The sequence below is a fragment of the Erinaceus europaeus genome, chromosome 20, assembly GCF_950295315.1.
Source record: "Erinaceus europaeus chromosome 20, mEriEur2.1, whole genome shotgun sequence".
Taxonomy (NCBI): domain Eukaryota; kingdom Metazoa; phylum Chordata; class Mammalia; order Eulipotyphla; family Erinaceidae; genus Erinaceus; species Erinaceus europaeus.
Window position 1 is genome coordinate 15423725 of NC_080181.1, and position 13762 is coordinate 15437486.

At 47.0% G+C, this 13762-nt stretch overlaps 2 protein-coding genes across 2 annotated transcripts in view; one reads left to right on the forward strand and one right to left on the reverse strand.

The window, feature by feature from the left end:
• The window catches only part of LOC132534977 (transmembrane protease serine 4-like), a 30364-nt gene that overhangs the window by 10905 nt on the left and 5697 nt on the right, over window positions 1-13762 (reverse strand). Inside the window, exons 2-3 of the mRNA XM_060179871.1 lie at window positions 2141-2174; window positions 466-588 (exon numbers count right to left, since the gene is read on the reverse strand). Of these exons, the coding sequence (XP_060035854.1) occupies window positions 466-588; window positions 2141-2174 (157 nt within the window). The remainder of the gene's footprint in view (window positions 1-465; window positions 589-2140; window positions 2175-13762) is intronic.
• SMIM35 (small integral membrane protein 35) overlaps window positions 9225-13762 on the forward strand; it is a 49862-nt gene continuing 45324 nt past the window's right edge. The window contains exon 1 of the mRNA XM_060179873.1: window positions 9225-9231. Within this exon, the coding sequence (XP_060035856.1) occupies window positions 9225-9231 (7 nt within the window). The remainder of the gene's footprint in view (window positions 9232-13762) is intronic.

The following is a 13762-nucleotide window of genomic DNA, read 5'->3' on the forward strand; positions in this document are numbered from 1 at the left end:
CACTCATTTAATCTTAATTGTTAAGATCACACTGCATTTCAGGACACAGGGAAGACCCAAGTGAAGGTGGGAGGCATGCTGTCTGCCTGAAGGTCTCCTCTGGTACTTCCTATCTCTGTCCCTTCCTTCCAGCTTTTCCTACCAGGCTGGGTCTGCAGCCTTGGGGAAGTGGAGGCAAGGGTTGTGGGTTGGTAATGTGCAATTGTGCTCACCCTGAAGAAGCAATCATCTGGGATGGAAGCTGTCTGGGATAGTTGAGGGCTGAGTTCATCTGCCTCTCCCAAGCTCAGAAGCAGCCTCCCTTCAAAGCAGGGGTGGGGGCAGAGTGTTCTGCAGATCACCCGCCCTGTGACTGCCAGATCTGAAGAGTGGAGGGTATGGTGTGCTCTAAGGTGAAGGGAGGAGGGGTGGAAGCTGCTATTTTGCCTCAAGCAGTGGTGGGTGGAGGTGGGGGTTGCCACTTACTGAGGACAGCCATGATGATGATGGTAGCCAGGCTCAGCAGGGCTGCAATGATGGGGACCCCCACCTTTTTGAAATTCTCCAGGGGTGTGCGGGCTTTGTGCAGGGAGGTGGCATTTCTGGCACCTAGATGGAGAGGAACATCATGTAGTCAGTACTTGGAGATCACGTGCCGGTGCCCATAGCTGTCCCCCACCTCATCCTCTGTGCTGAACCTCAGAATGCTTTGGGTCAGTTTTGGTCAGTGCTGGGGGTTGGGGGTAGGTTATTCTTGCAGATTAGGCTTAGCTCACAGCTTCCCCTAGTGCTATAATACTCCCAGAGCGTGTCAGGATTTGAACCTGGACTCCATGCAAAGCAAAGGGTTCTACTCAGCTATCTCTTTAGCCCCTCCTACTCAGTCTGAGTTTATGAATGATCCCTGACTAGCTTCTCTGCCTGCTGTGGTTTCTCCTTCTATCCTGTCCTGCCTACTGCATCCTGGTGGAGTATTACACCATCACTTCCCCATTCCAGGGCTTCCATGATTCATATATCTGGACCACACTGTTTGAAGATTTAACTTACTTTGTTTTGATGTGTCAGTTCTCAGACTAACTCAGGTGGTGGAACACTTGAAAACCTGGTATTCTTTGGAGAAACCATCGCCTATCAATTAAATTCCTAAGTATAAAATAGTCATTCTTTAACTTGATGGAGATGACATCATTTATTCATAACTAACTTGTGACCCTGAGACAAATCAGTTGTCTGAGTTGCTGGCTTGGCCAGTTCCTTATTAACATATTATTCTTTGTTCACTCTTGTTGATTCACCAGGCTTCCAGGAATAAGTATCAGTGGTTAAAGAGATCGGGAGGGGTAATATTTTTGAAATATGGGAATACTTATCAACTCATTTTTTCTCCTGTAAATCAGGAAGACACTGCCACTTTCTCTTCCACCAAAAATTCACCATTGCTCAATTCACTCCTCAGCAGCATAGCTGGAGTATAAACTCCATGAGGGCCAGGGATGTTGAATCTTTGACAAAATTTTTTTTTTAGTTGTTATAGCCCAGAATCTAGACAGAGCCTGACACATGGGCGGAGCTATATATCAAATGAGAGAAAGAGCCACTGCATAAGTAAAGAATCATAACTGTTGCAGTTTTAGTCTTGTTGGTCCTGTTTCCCCAGAGAATACACTTTCTATTTCTAGAATACATCCTGGGACTTATAGTCACTCAGTCAGTCGTTGAATGATAGGTGGATGTCCCCCTCAGTTTATGAAGCACTTGGTGATAGTAGTAAGGATCATATGGGGGTTATTTATTTATTTATTTTCCCTTTTGTTGCCCTTTGTTTTTTATTGTTGTCGTAGTTATTATTGTTGTTATTGATGTCGTCATTGTTGGATAGGACAGAGAAAAATGGAGAGAGGAGGGAGAGACAGAGAGGGGGAGAGAAAGATAGACACCTGCAGACCTGCTTTACTGCCTGTGAAGCAACTCCCCTGCAGGTGGGGAGCCGGAGGCTCAACCCAGGATCCTTTCGCAGGTCCTTGCACTTGGCGCCATGTGCACTTAACCCGCTGTGCTACCAACCAACTCCTGGGGCGGGTTATTTAGTGTCTACTCAGTGTGACTGATTAAAACTCAGAGGCTGACCTAGACAAAGGAAAGCCAGACCTGTGCTTACCACGGCTGTTCAGGGGCTGATCACTATCCGGATCCTGCAATTGAAGGACAAACAGTCAGATCAGTTGAGTAAGACAACTTCTTCTTCTTCTTCTTTTTTTTTTTTTTTTTTTTGCCTGAATCTCTGGAGGAATCATTGCACTAGATTTCCCAAGGACTTGGTTATCTTCCTTTTTCAGATTCTTGAGCCTCAGTCATTCTTTCTGATTTTGTAACAAACATCTTCCATTTTTTCTTGTTTTATTAATTGATTAGTTAATTAATTACTTTTTCCTGCTTCCAGGGTTATCACTGGGGCTTGGTGCTGACACTAGGAATCCACTGCTGCTGGTGGCCATTTTTTTCCATTTTATTGGATAGGACAGGGAGAAATTGAGAGAAGACAGGAAGATAGAAAGGGAAAAGGAGGGGCCAGGTGATGGCACACCTGGTTGAGCACAGAGATTACAATGTGCAAGGACCAGGGTTCAAGCCCCCAGTCCCCACCTACAAGGGGAAAGCTTTGCAAGTGGTGAAGCAGTGTTGTAGGTGTCTCCTGTCTGTCTCTGTCCCTATCTTCCCCTTCCCTCTCAATTTCTGGCTGTCTCTATCCAATAAATAAAGATAATTTTAGAAATTAAAAAGAAAAAGAAAGGGAGAAAGATAGACACCTGTAGACTGCTTCACCACTTGTGAAGCTTCCCTGTAGCAGATGGGGAGCAGGAGCTTGAACTCGAAACCTCGCATGATCCTTGTGCTTCATATTATGCGCTCTTAACCAGGTGTTCCACCACCTGGCCTCGGCAACTTCTCTGACTGGGACAAAGATGCCAGAGGAAGCATAGTTCTTGTTCATTTTTTCAGCCAAATATATTTTCAGCCATTAAAAATGTTGTAGTTTCGCAAAAACATCAGTAGACAGTTCACAAAAGGGGATATCCCAGTAGCTGATAATCCAAAAGATGCTTATTATCATTACTCAGGAGGCATATGCAGAGTCAGACCACAAAGAGCTACAGAGACACTAGAATTCTGACAATACTGAATGTTGAAGATACAAAGCAACTGGAATTTCCACACATTGATGGGACTATAAATTGGTACAAATGCTTTGGATTGAAACTAGTGGACTGATGACGAGTATAAGTAACTAAAGGTAATGAAGTATTAGGAAAATATTTATTGAATGTCGTCATTGTACCAGACACTCCTCTAGGAGTTGTGGGTTCATAGGCAAACAAGAAGTAATTACAGCAGGATGGGAGAAGGACCCAAACAAGACAGATGAGGTGTGGGGAGGGAAAGGAAGGCAGAGAAGCAGGTGGAGGACTGGCATGGACAGATAAACCAGAAAGATCAGAGAATGCTGGGTGCTACTCAGAGAGAAAAGTGGGTCATGGGGTCAGTGATTGGATGGATATAAAACATGGGAGATGTGGGGAAGGGGTGAGGTGCTTAGGGCCTCTGGGCTGAGCCTGGACTCATAGGCAGGAGCCAAGCAGGCAGGAGCACGTGTGGTGTGGAAGGAAGTAGATGGAGACTTAGCAAGGTGAAGGCCAGAGGGAGGGGGCAAGAGGTTGGTGGTGGAAGATTGAACATGTACTTGGAAAATACAGGCAATAGACCTTGACAGTAGACTGCTTGCTCGTGGGTCTTTGGTAAACCTCTTACCTTGCTAAGTCTATATCTCCTTCCTTCAAAACCACACGTGCTCCTGCCTGCTTGCAAGTATTTGCTGAGCTGTAGACTAGAGATGAGCAGGTTGTGGGGGCATCATGTACATCTATTTATGGCTCTCCCCCTGCCACTTCATTTTTTCTCTCTGAGTCTACCTACATATACATGCCTGCATTAGTTAAGTAGGTAGGGCAAGTCTCTTTTGTTTATTATTAATTCAACAAATATTGACTGTATGCCTTTGATGGCTCTGCAGTATTCTAAAAGCTGAGACAGCAGAGAGAAGAAAAGAGGCCTATAGTCTGCACTTTTTGGGATCTTGGATTCCTTGTTTAGAGCTAAATTTATTTGTATACACCTTTGGTGGATATATTTTCAGTGACTAACAATTCACTGAATTATGACTATGCAGAAAGATAATCTCCTATACTTTCTTGAGAACAAAAGAAAAGGAGCAAAAGTAAGTTAAAACTACTAGATAAGGGGGCCAGGCAGTGGCACACCGGGTTAAACGCATATAGTATGAAGCGCAAGGACCCTCTCAATGATTCTGGTCCAAGTCCCTGTCTTCCCAGCTGCAGTGGGGAGGGGCTGCTTCTCTCTCCCCTTCTCTATCTTCTCTTCCTCTCTCAATTTGTCATTGTCCTGTCCTATAAAAAAAAAAATGGAAAAAATGGCCTCCAAGAGCTGTGGATCCATAGTGCCAGCACCAAGCCCCAGCAATAATTCTGGAGGCAAAAGAAAAAAAAAACCACTAGTAGATAAGACTAGAGGGACTGTGACAGTCCCTAGAATCTTCAACAGTCCCTGGCAGAATGAAGGAATTAGGGAAATATCTTGGTTTCAGTGGTCAGTCTCAGCCTACTCTTAAAGAAGCTGATGGTGGTATAATCGCCCAGTGGAATGAATATGCTGCAGCCCAAGGAAATGAACATGATGTGACAAAGTAATATACATGAGTTAGTGATTTCATACTAAAGAGGAAAAAGGTCCCTAGAGATTATGTTGGACACAGATTTTTAATATATATATATTTTTAAATAAAAAAGCAGGGACGTGATGAACACGGGGCCCGGTGAAGGTTACTCCAGCAGGGGGCTTGCGGCACAGTCCCTGTTTCATCAGCGATGCACCGTCAGGACTTACTGAGCTAATAATTCAGAGAGACTTGCCCACTTACCTCAGCAGGGGAATCTTATGATTACAGTTTAGTTATTGTTTTGGGTAGTGAGTTTATGGAGCCTCAATGCACTTTAACTCTCTAGCTAGCCAGTGTGTTACAGGGGGTCCTGCGTGGGCCAGCAGTGAAAGATAATCTTGAATTGGGATCACTTAGAGCCATATACCAGTGATTTAGAGTAAAAGAACACATCTGTTGCCTGGCTGTGCCAAGGGTTTAAGAAGTCTAATTACTGTTCTTCCAGTGCTTCTTCCATTTCATGACCACTTATGGAGCCTTTCTTGGAGGCTCTCTGCTACAGAGAGATCAGAGGTGATGGGTGCTAAACTCTGAAGAAAAGTTGCTGAAGGTCATGATCATTGAGCATAGTGGGAAGGCGGTAGGTGCATTTTATGCCTATGAGGGTCAATTAGGGACAATCAAAGTCAATGGCTTTCTTTTCTCTTTATAAAAATATATTATTTATTTATTTATTTTTTGAACAGAGACAGAGATGTTGAGAGGGTGAGAGGAGATGGAGAGAGAGACACACCTGCAGCACTGTTTCACAGCTTATGAAGCTTCCCCCCTACAGATGGGGATCAGAGGCATGAACGAGGGACCTTGGACATGGTAACATGTGTACTCAAATCAGGTGCACCACCACCTGGCCTAGGTTTTCTTTTTCTTTTAAGATGTATTGGGGGTGGGGGGAGAGGTGTGTCGAGAGAGCAGAGCAATCTTCAGCTCTGACTTCTGGTGGTTGAACCCAGGACTTCTCGGGCCTTAGACATGTAATTTTGGTGCTTAATCTCTTAGGCCCAAAGTCAATGACTTTTCTTTCTTTCTTTTAAATATTTTATTTATTAATGAGAAACATAGTAGGAGAGAGAAAGAACCAGGCATCACCCTGGTACATGTGCTGCCGGGGATTGAACTCAAGACCTCATGCTTGAGAGTCCAATGCTTTATCCACTGTGCCACCTCCCGGACCACAAGTCAATGACTTTTCTAAACAGCAGAGATATGGAGACACACGGTAGTTGCACCCTCACTTAGCAGAGTCAGTCCTGAGCTGGGAAAAGGAGAGAATGGGAGGCACCAGAGAAGATTCAGCCCCCCTCACTGTGGTGGGTCCCTGCTGCATTCTCACGGTGCAAAGCTGAAAGGATCTCAGGGACTGCCCTTGTTTTCATGTAAAAAACAAAAAAAGTGGCCTAGCCAAGACACTGTTTTGCCCTGGAGTTGATTGAAGGAAGGGGGTGAGAGTCTACCTACCTAAGATCCTTTGTGTTACCTTCTGCGTTGTTGGAGTCTTTGCTGTTTATCCTCAACTTGAGCTCAGTGCCTGGTTGCAACCACCACTGTCCAGGTCCAGCCCACACTGACTGAACTCATTAGCCTTTTCCTTCTAGGTTGAGGCCGTTGGCTGGGTCAGCCCATCTGCTCTGTTGATTCAGGTTACCGCAGATTCTGACTCATTGGCCCAGCCCCACAGGTGCATGACCTCAGGTTCATCTGGGAAGGAAGCTCCTACTGCTTGGAATACAAAGGAAGGGCAGGAGTGCTGGGCCTGCAGAGCCCAGGAAGGCCCTGGGGTGGTGAGCAGGTGGTGGGGTGTTGGGAGATTGATGTTAGATGGTAGAAGAGCACCTGTCCACTCAGATTCTCTTTTCCCTTCTTCTCAGGTGGTTACTAGTAGTAGAACGACATCAATCCATACCCCAAATATGAAGGCAGAACGATTGTCTATTGCATTTGGATGTAACTTGCTAACATTGTCTTTTGTAAATGTTATTTCATTTAATTCTCCGTACACCCCTGAGAAATTAGTCTGACTTTTACAGAAGAGAATACCAAGACTAATACATATTAATCGTCCATGATGGTCTTAACAAGTAGAGGACTAATGCAGGTGTTGGGACCAGGCTTTTGGGCTCAGTGGATTGTTGTTTTCATTTTTTTCACATTTCATTCCAAGAACTCTCCTTAGTTGGGGTTATGTCCTTTTGAGTTTCCATTCCCTTGCAGTGAAGTTTGTTTGCAAATAATTAACTGGCTTGCTCACCACACCCCCAGCAGCTCTGCAGCTCTCCCTGGGGTTGAAGGAAGCTATGTTCCTGGCTTTGCCAAGACTGCAAGTCCCATATCCTCCTAGGATGTATCTGGAAGGGCTCAACTGCAGTGCTTTGCACACCTCTTTTTCTGGCTATTTATCCTTCCTTCTCCCCTAATTCCGTATCCTTTATTCTTTTATTAGTTTTTTTTTTTTCTTCAGTGTTATTGCTGGGATTCGGTGCCTGCATTACGAATTCACCGCTCCTAGAGGTTATTTTTTCCCTTTTGTTGCTCTAGTTGTTTATTGTTGTTGGATAGAACAGATAGAAATTGAGAGAGGAGAGGAAAACGGGGAGAGAAAGGTAGACATTGGCAGACCTGCTTTACCACCTGTGAAGCAACCCCCCTGCAGGTGGAGATCTGGGGGCTCGAACCATGATCCTTATGCTGGTCCTTGTGCTTCGTGCCTTTTGTGCTTAACCTGCTGTGTCACTGCCCAGCCCCCTATTTTAGTTTTTTAAGTGGCACCTGCTGTGCTAGCGTGAGGGTGTTTCTTCCCAGGGAGGTGCTCTCTGGGTTGGAGAGAACTTGACCAGAGCCAACCTGGGCTGTTGCTTACTCAGCGACGCGGGAGAGAGACCAGGAACTTGTGGCGGAGCAGGAACGCAATGTCTTTATTGATCAGAGACAATGCTTTTATCTATTAGAACCGGAAGTGGCAAGTCAGAAAAGGAAATGGCTAGGAAAGGGGATGGAGACAAGGAAAGAGTGGGCTAAGGTAGAAAGCTTCCATAGCAACTGCTGCAAAGGTTTTAACTGGTGGGATTAATTAATACCCTGCAGGCAGGGCGGGTCTCGAGGTAGAAAGAAGATAGATCAAAGGTGGGGATCTTTCAGGCAAAACAATGATTATATAAATAGACCATAGAGTCAGCAATGGAGGATGGAGCAGAGGGAGGGTGCTGGCTTAATGCTCGACGGCACCAAGGATTGAACCCAACAAAGGTCTCATGCAGAGTCAGCTGAGCACCCTCTCCAGCATGGCTTTCTATCCTCTCTCTCTGAGAGGTAGGTAGATAGAAAGGGGTGGTGGAGACAGGCACAGAGAGGAGAGAGAAAACACAGCACTCTTTCACCATCCATGTTGCTCCCGTGTGCTACCAAGGTTTGAGCCTGGAGCGTCACACAGCAGGGTGAGCAGCTGGGTGAGCTGCCTGCTGGCTCATCTTCTTTTATTTACCTTTATTATGTTTGGCCCCTGCTGTCTTAGATCCTAGAAAAACCCAGCTCCAAGTCACAAAGTAACATCTCAGGGCCCTGACTCCATTCCACCTCAGATACAAGATGGCTCTTATTCTTGAAATGGGAGTGAGGGTTAAGTGTGCTGCAAGAACCCACAAAGAACCATTTTCCTTTGTCTTCTGACTTGCTGTGTGGTCTTGGGCATGGCCCTCAAGCTCTCTGAACATGAAGGTCTCTTTGTTCACTCTCTTTTGGATATGGTAAAGCAGATAAAAGTTAATGATTACATAGTGGAACAAGCAAGAGCTTCACCAGGCTAATAATGAGGTAAAGAAGAGGCAGCAGCTCAGGCCAAAGGAAGAGAAAGCTGGCCGACTCCTTTGTCTGCTTGCAGTGCCAACCAGCCTCCCCCAGGGGCCCAATTTCTCTCCTTTTTGCAATGCTGACTCTTAACTTTCTTCTTCTGGAAAGAAGTCAGTAGCAGCAGAGCTGGGATATTTGCAGTGGAGAAGTAGGGATAAGAGCAGGGGTAGCAGAAAGGGGCTTCTCTTCTAATTCCAAATACCCCCCCGCCCCCAAAGGCAAACGAAGGCCCTGCTCCCCAAGGTCTCTCAGGGAAATCCTGGAGCTGAGGATGCTGCTGTTGCTAAGGGATGGGACAAACAGGCCCTCTGGGGTCCAGGCAGGTGGCAGCTAGCTTGCCAGTGACATGGGGCGAGGCGTGGAGGGCCCATGGGAGAGGGTGGGGAATGTTCTCAGGTGATCCAGGAGGGAGACCAGAGGCTGGGCCTCATCACCCTGAAGAGTGGGACTGATTTGCTGGTCGAATGCAGCAGGGGCTGATCTGAGTGGCTCCCTTGCTCTCTGACCCCTACACCCGCACTCTCCCCAGTTGTGCCCCTTCTGGAATTGGCAGCTTGATGCCTTTGCTAGACCAGAGTGAGGACCCTGTCTCTTGGGTGTCTAAGCCATGACAGGTAAGGTGAGGAGAGGGGACGGGGGTTGGAGGGGGGACCAGGAGTTGGCTGTAACAGGTGCGTGAGCCTGGCTGAGGCAGCAGCCCACGTGCACAAAGTTCTCAGAGGTGACAAATCCTCCTGGCCTTTAGCTGTCTTGTGAACTGCGCCTCAGTGGAGACTGATGCCCCATTGTAGCCACACACAGTTAGGACTTGGGAACGATAGTACTTGCTGGGTCGTGTGCTAGGTGCCCCAGCAGCAACACTTTTCTTTTCGGCTTCACCTCAGCCCCTGCTGCTACATTAGAAACCATTTTGCCTTGTTCTAAGCCACATAGGTGCTGACCTGTTGGCAATTTGAGCTGAGCACCTTGGCCCCCATGCCAGCACATAATGGCTGCAGGGCAGGGCCTGGGCACTGGGAGGTGTCAGGTGGCCTGCTATTATCCATCTGCCAGCTGCAGTCATTTAAGAATTCGTCTTTGTACTTGAGCAGAGTTTGTAACTCCAGGTAGGGCCAGGGCAGAGGATGGAGGTGAAAAATACCCCAGTTTCACAAATGAAGAAACTGAGACAGAGTCATTAGGTTCTCTCTCCTGGTGTCTCATGGCAATCGTGAGAAGCGTAGGAGTGAGGCATTGGCACATGTGGGGTGGCCTTAGTGGAACCAAGGCAGACTTGCTTCCCACTGAGGGTTCTTGCTTGCAGGGGTTCTGCTGTTAACTGCAGCTCTGCACTTCCACATCCTTTTCTCTGACTTGGGAAGCAGCCTATCCACTGAGGAATTCTGAGTTTCCAGCAATTCCACCCTGTCCAGCTTCTTTTCTGCCCCATGGTGGTAGTTCCATCCAACCCAGGGGAGCTGATAGGAGGAAGGGACACCTTTGCACACCTGAGGGGACGTGAGAGGGGCCATGGAGGGGCTGTGAGAGAGCCATGCAGGCCCTGCAGACTGGCAGGGACCCTTCGGGGTTGCTTTGGGAAGGACTGAAGGGCCTTAAAGCTGCCACCCTTAAGGCAGGTTGATGCTTATGAAAGGATATCGCTGCATTTCTGTTGCCATTGAGAAGTCATACTCCCTATCCCTTGTCCTACACTGTCCTTTAAACTTCAGTGGGAGGGAAGAGGGTATGCTGGTTTAAAATCTGACTCCAATATTCACCTGCTGAACAAATCACTTTGGACAAATCACTTCACATCTCTTTGGCCTAGTTTTCCCTCTTTGATTATTGAGAAAAGTGACTCTGATGACACCAGACAGTGAGAAGCATCCTGTCAGGCCTCCCTCCTGCCTGTTCTAGTGTGCCCATTTGAGCCCTCAGGAACTGCATCAAGGTCTGTGATTTCACAGATTTGTTCAGGGTCCTCCTTGATGGTCTCTGCAGTCTGAGGGTTCTCTGCTTCTCTGGTCTATAGGGAGTTATCCCTGTGCCTACTGGACTAGGTCAGGAGCACTGGCCCAAACCCAGCTCTGCTCACGCCCAGCCATGTAGGCTTGGCAAAAACTTGATTTTTCAAAGCCTCAGTTTCCTCATCTGTCAAATGGGAAGAATGTGACCCACTTCACAGGGTTGTTGGTGAGGACTGAGATGGTGCACTTGGTATGTGCTGGAGTATAGAGGACTTCCATGTCCACTACAGGAGAGTCCTCTCAGCTCCAGCTACCCTGTGGATCAGAACTCTACATGCTTCCAAGAGCATCTGCACAGTGGTTGTGAACCAGGACTGAACTGAGCTACCTCACTTGTTCCAGAGGCTCCTGAGAATCACCTGCTAGGGGGAGGGGCGAAGCGCTGCTACAGGCAAGGGCTGTCATCTCTGGGAAAAGCTCTTCAGTGATTCCTGTCTCTCTCCTGTGAACTGGGAACTCTAGAGGCTATAAATAGTACTTCACTGTGCTCCACAACTTCTCTGCAGCTATTAACTCTGTAGCTGCATAACCCAGTGCTCCTTTACCTCTTTTCTGTCTACTCACATAACTCTGTGAAGTTTTTCCTCATGGGCTACCATCTGCTAGGGGAGGCTGTGCAGGGTCAAGCAAGGCCTTAGGGTAGGGCATTTCACTCCTGGAGGCCTTGGTGTGTGTGTGTGTGTGTGTGTGTGTGTGTGTCAGAGAGAGAGAGAGAGAGAGGGAGAGGAACAGAGATGCTGAACTCAATGTGTGTATGTGTGTGAGAAAGATACAGAGACAGAAATGGTTTGGGCAAAGAGGTGGAGGCAAAGAGACTTAACAGATGTTGTTCTTCATGAGACCAAAGCACACATACTGCCTGGTACATAGTAGAGATGCAATCGATATTAGTCACCATCATCATCATACTCTACCCCCTCAGTAAGACACTGTTCTGGGGACTGGGTACCTGGCAGTGGACAAAGGAGGCCACGTTCTCGTGCTCGTGGAATATGGATTCCATCATTTCAATGAATAATTAATAACAGTGCTAATATAGAACCCAGCAAGTACTTGCTGTAATCGACACTTAAAACCTATTATTAAGGGAACAGAGCCTAGTAGAGAGCCCGGTCTATTTACAATTGGAGGAGTGGCAACTATTTCAGTGGTTGCACTATGCTGAGGGTCACACTCTATGCTGAGGAGAGGAATGGAGAGCATGCCCTGAGGAAGAGGACCTAAAGTGATGCCATGTGACGATGTGACCTCTCTATGAACAATGGCTGGAAGGTGCAGGCTGGAGAAGCAGGGACCCACAGTAGCCCAAACACGGTCCTCTAAAACTCCTAGGATTGTGTCACTGAAGTGGCAGACACAGTGCTGAGGCTGCACGGGAGTGCTACAGGAGGACTGTCTTGTCCCTGCAGGGGAAGAGGCCTGTAGAAGCCGGGCAGTGAAGGAAATGTCCACACTGGACAAGAGCAGGGCATGTACCACTCTATAGTACTCCTGGGGTACTGGGTGGAGCGCCCTACACCCCCCCCCACACACAGCAGGGTGGAGGTGATAGAACAGGTTTTTTTTTTTTCTCCCAATATTGCAGTCATAGGTCTTTGTTTCTTGTGTCAGGGATCAAACCCAAGGCTCTATAACTGCAAAGCCTGTGTTCTTAGCACTTAGCCGCATCCCCAGCTGAACACTAGATTCTGGTCTGTTTTCTCCATGGTGACTCTGTGTTAGATTTCACTGGGGTCATTGGCTGTAAGGAAAAAAGAAACTAGGTAAAACTTCAGATCTAGGTGACTTTTAAGCTTCTTAGGACCTATGATTCTGAAGAACTTGCAGGAATTCTCCTCCCACGGATACTGTTAGTGTTCAGCTTCATCTATAACTTTTTCTCTCTATTTTAATTTTTTCTCTTTTGTCATAGTCAGGGTTTCACTACTTCAGGTTGACTTCTTCCAGATAAGAGAGACAAGAGACAGATATCATAGCACTGAGACTCCCCTCAGTATAGTGGGAGCCGGACTTGAACCCAGGTCACATATACAGCAAAGCAGGTGTGTTCCCAGGCAACCTACACCCTCTTTAAACCAGTTCTCCAACCTTAGTGCTCTCATGGTAACTTGGTGTGTATGTGTTTCCTCCATAAACAACACTGAGTATGAATCTTTTCCTTGGTTTTCAAAGTCTAAGTTAATTATACCCATTGGTTTCCTTTGTCCTTGGGCTTATTTCCTCCTTAGTGACCTTTAGTAGACTTGGGAGGGATGCAGTCTTCCCGAAGAAATGCCACTGTCTGGTCTCCACTAGGCTGGACTAGCCGTCTTCACTCAGTGCATACATTTGTTTTTTTTTGGCCTCCAGGGTTATTGCTCAGTGCCTGCACCAGGAATCCACTGTTCCTGGAGACCATTTCCCTGCCCTTTTATTGTCCTTGTTGTTGTAGCCTTGTTGTGGTTATTATTGTTATTGTTGACATCGTTTGTTGTTGGATAGGACAGAGAGAAATGGAGAGAGGAGGGGGAGACAAAGAGCGGGAGAGAAAGACAGACACCTGCAGACCTGCTTCACTGCCTGTGAAGTGACTCCCCTGCAGGTGGGGAGTCTCAGGCTCGAACCGGGATCTTTACGCTGGTCCTTGCGCTTTGCTCCACGTGTGCTTAACCTGCTTCGTTACTTACCGACCCCCCAGTGCATACATTATGTAAATATTTTTTTTGTAAATGTTATACAAAACATCTCAGCTTCTAGTAGGGAAGTAGGGCCCTACTTGTTTGAATGCTAGTTTTGAGTGGTCTATTGAATCCACATTTGGGGTGGAGGCAGGGAGGAAAAAGAGAATTCACTGAAAAAGCAGGGCAGTTAACATTAAGGTCCCAGCCCTGACTCTTCTTGACTGAGCGATCCTTTTCAAGTTCCTTTGTGTCTCAAGTTTCCTCACTTATACAGTGTCTCAGAGAGCTGTGTAAGACTCAGGAAGATTCCAGTTGTGAATATGCTTCTCGAGCCCCAGAATGCCTTGCCTGTTGTTTTTTGGAGGATGTGAGATGTTGCTGCTGCTGTTTGTATTTTCTTCAGACCACCTGTTGATCAGTATCTGTCTTCTTGACAGCCTGGCAGGAGAGTTTGCCACTGATGCAGTGCCTGGTGTCAG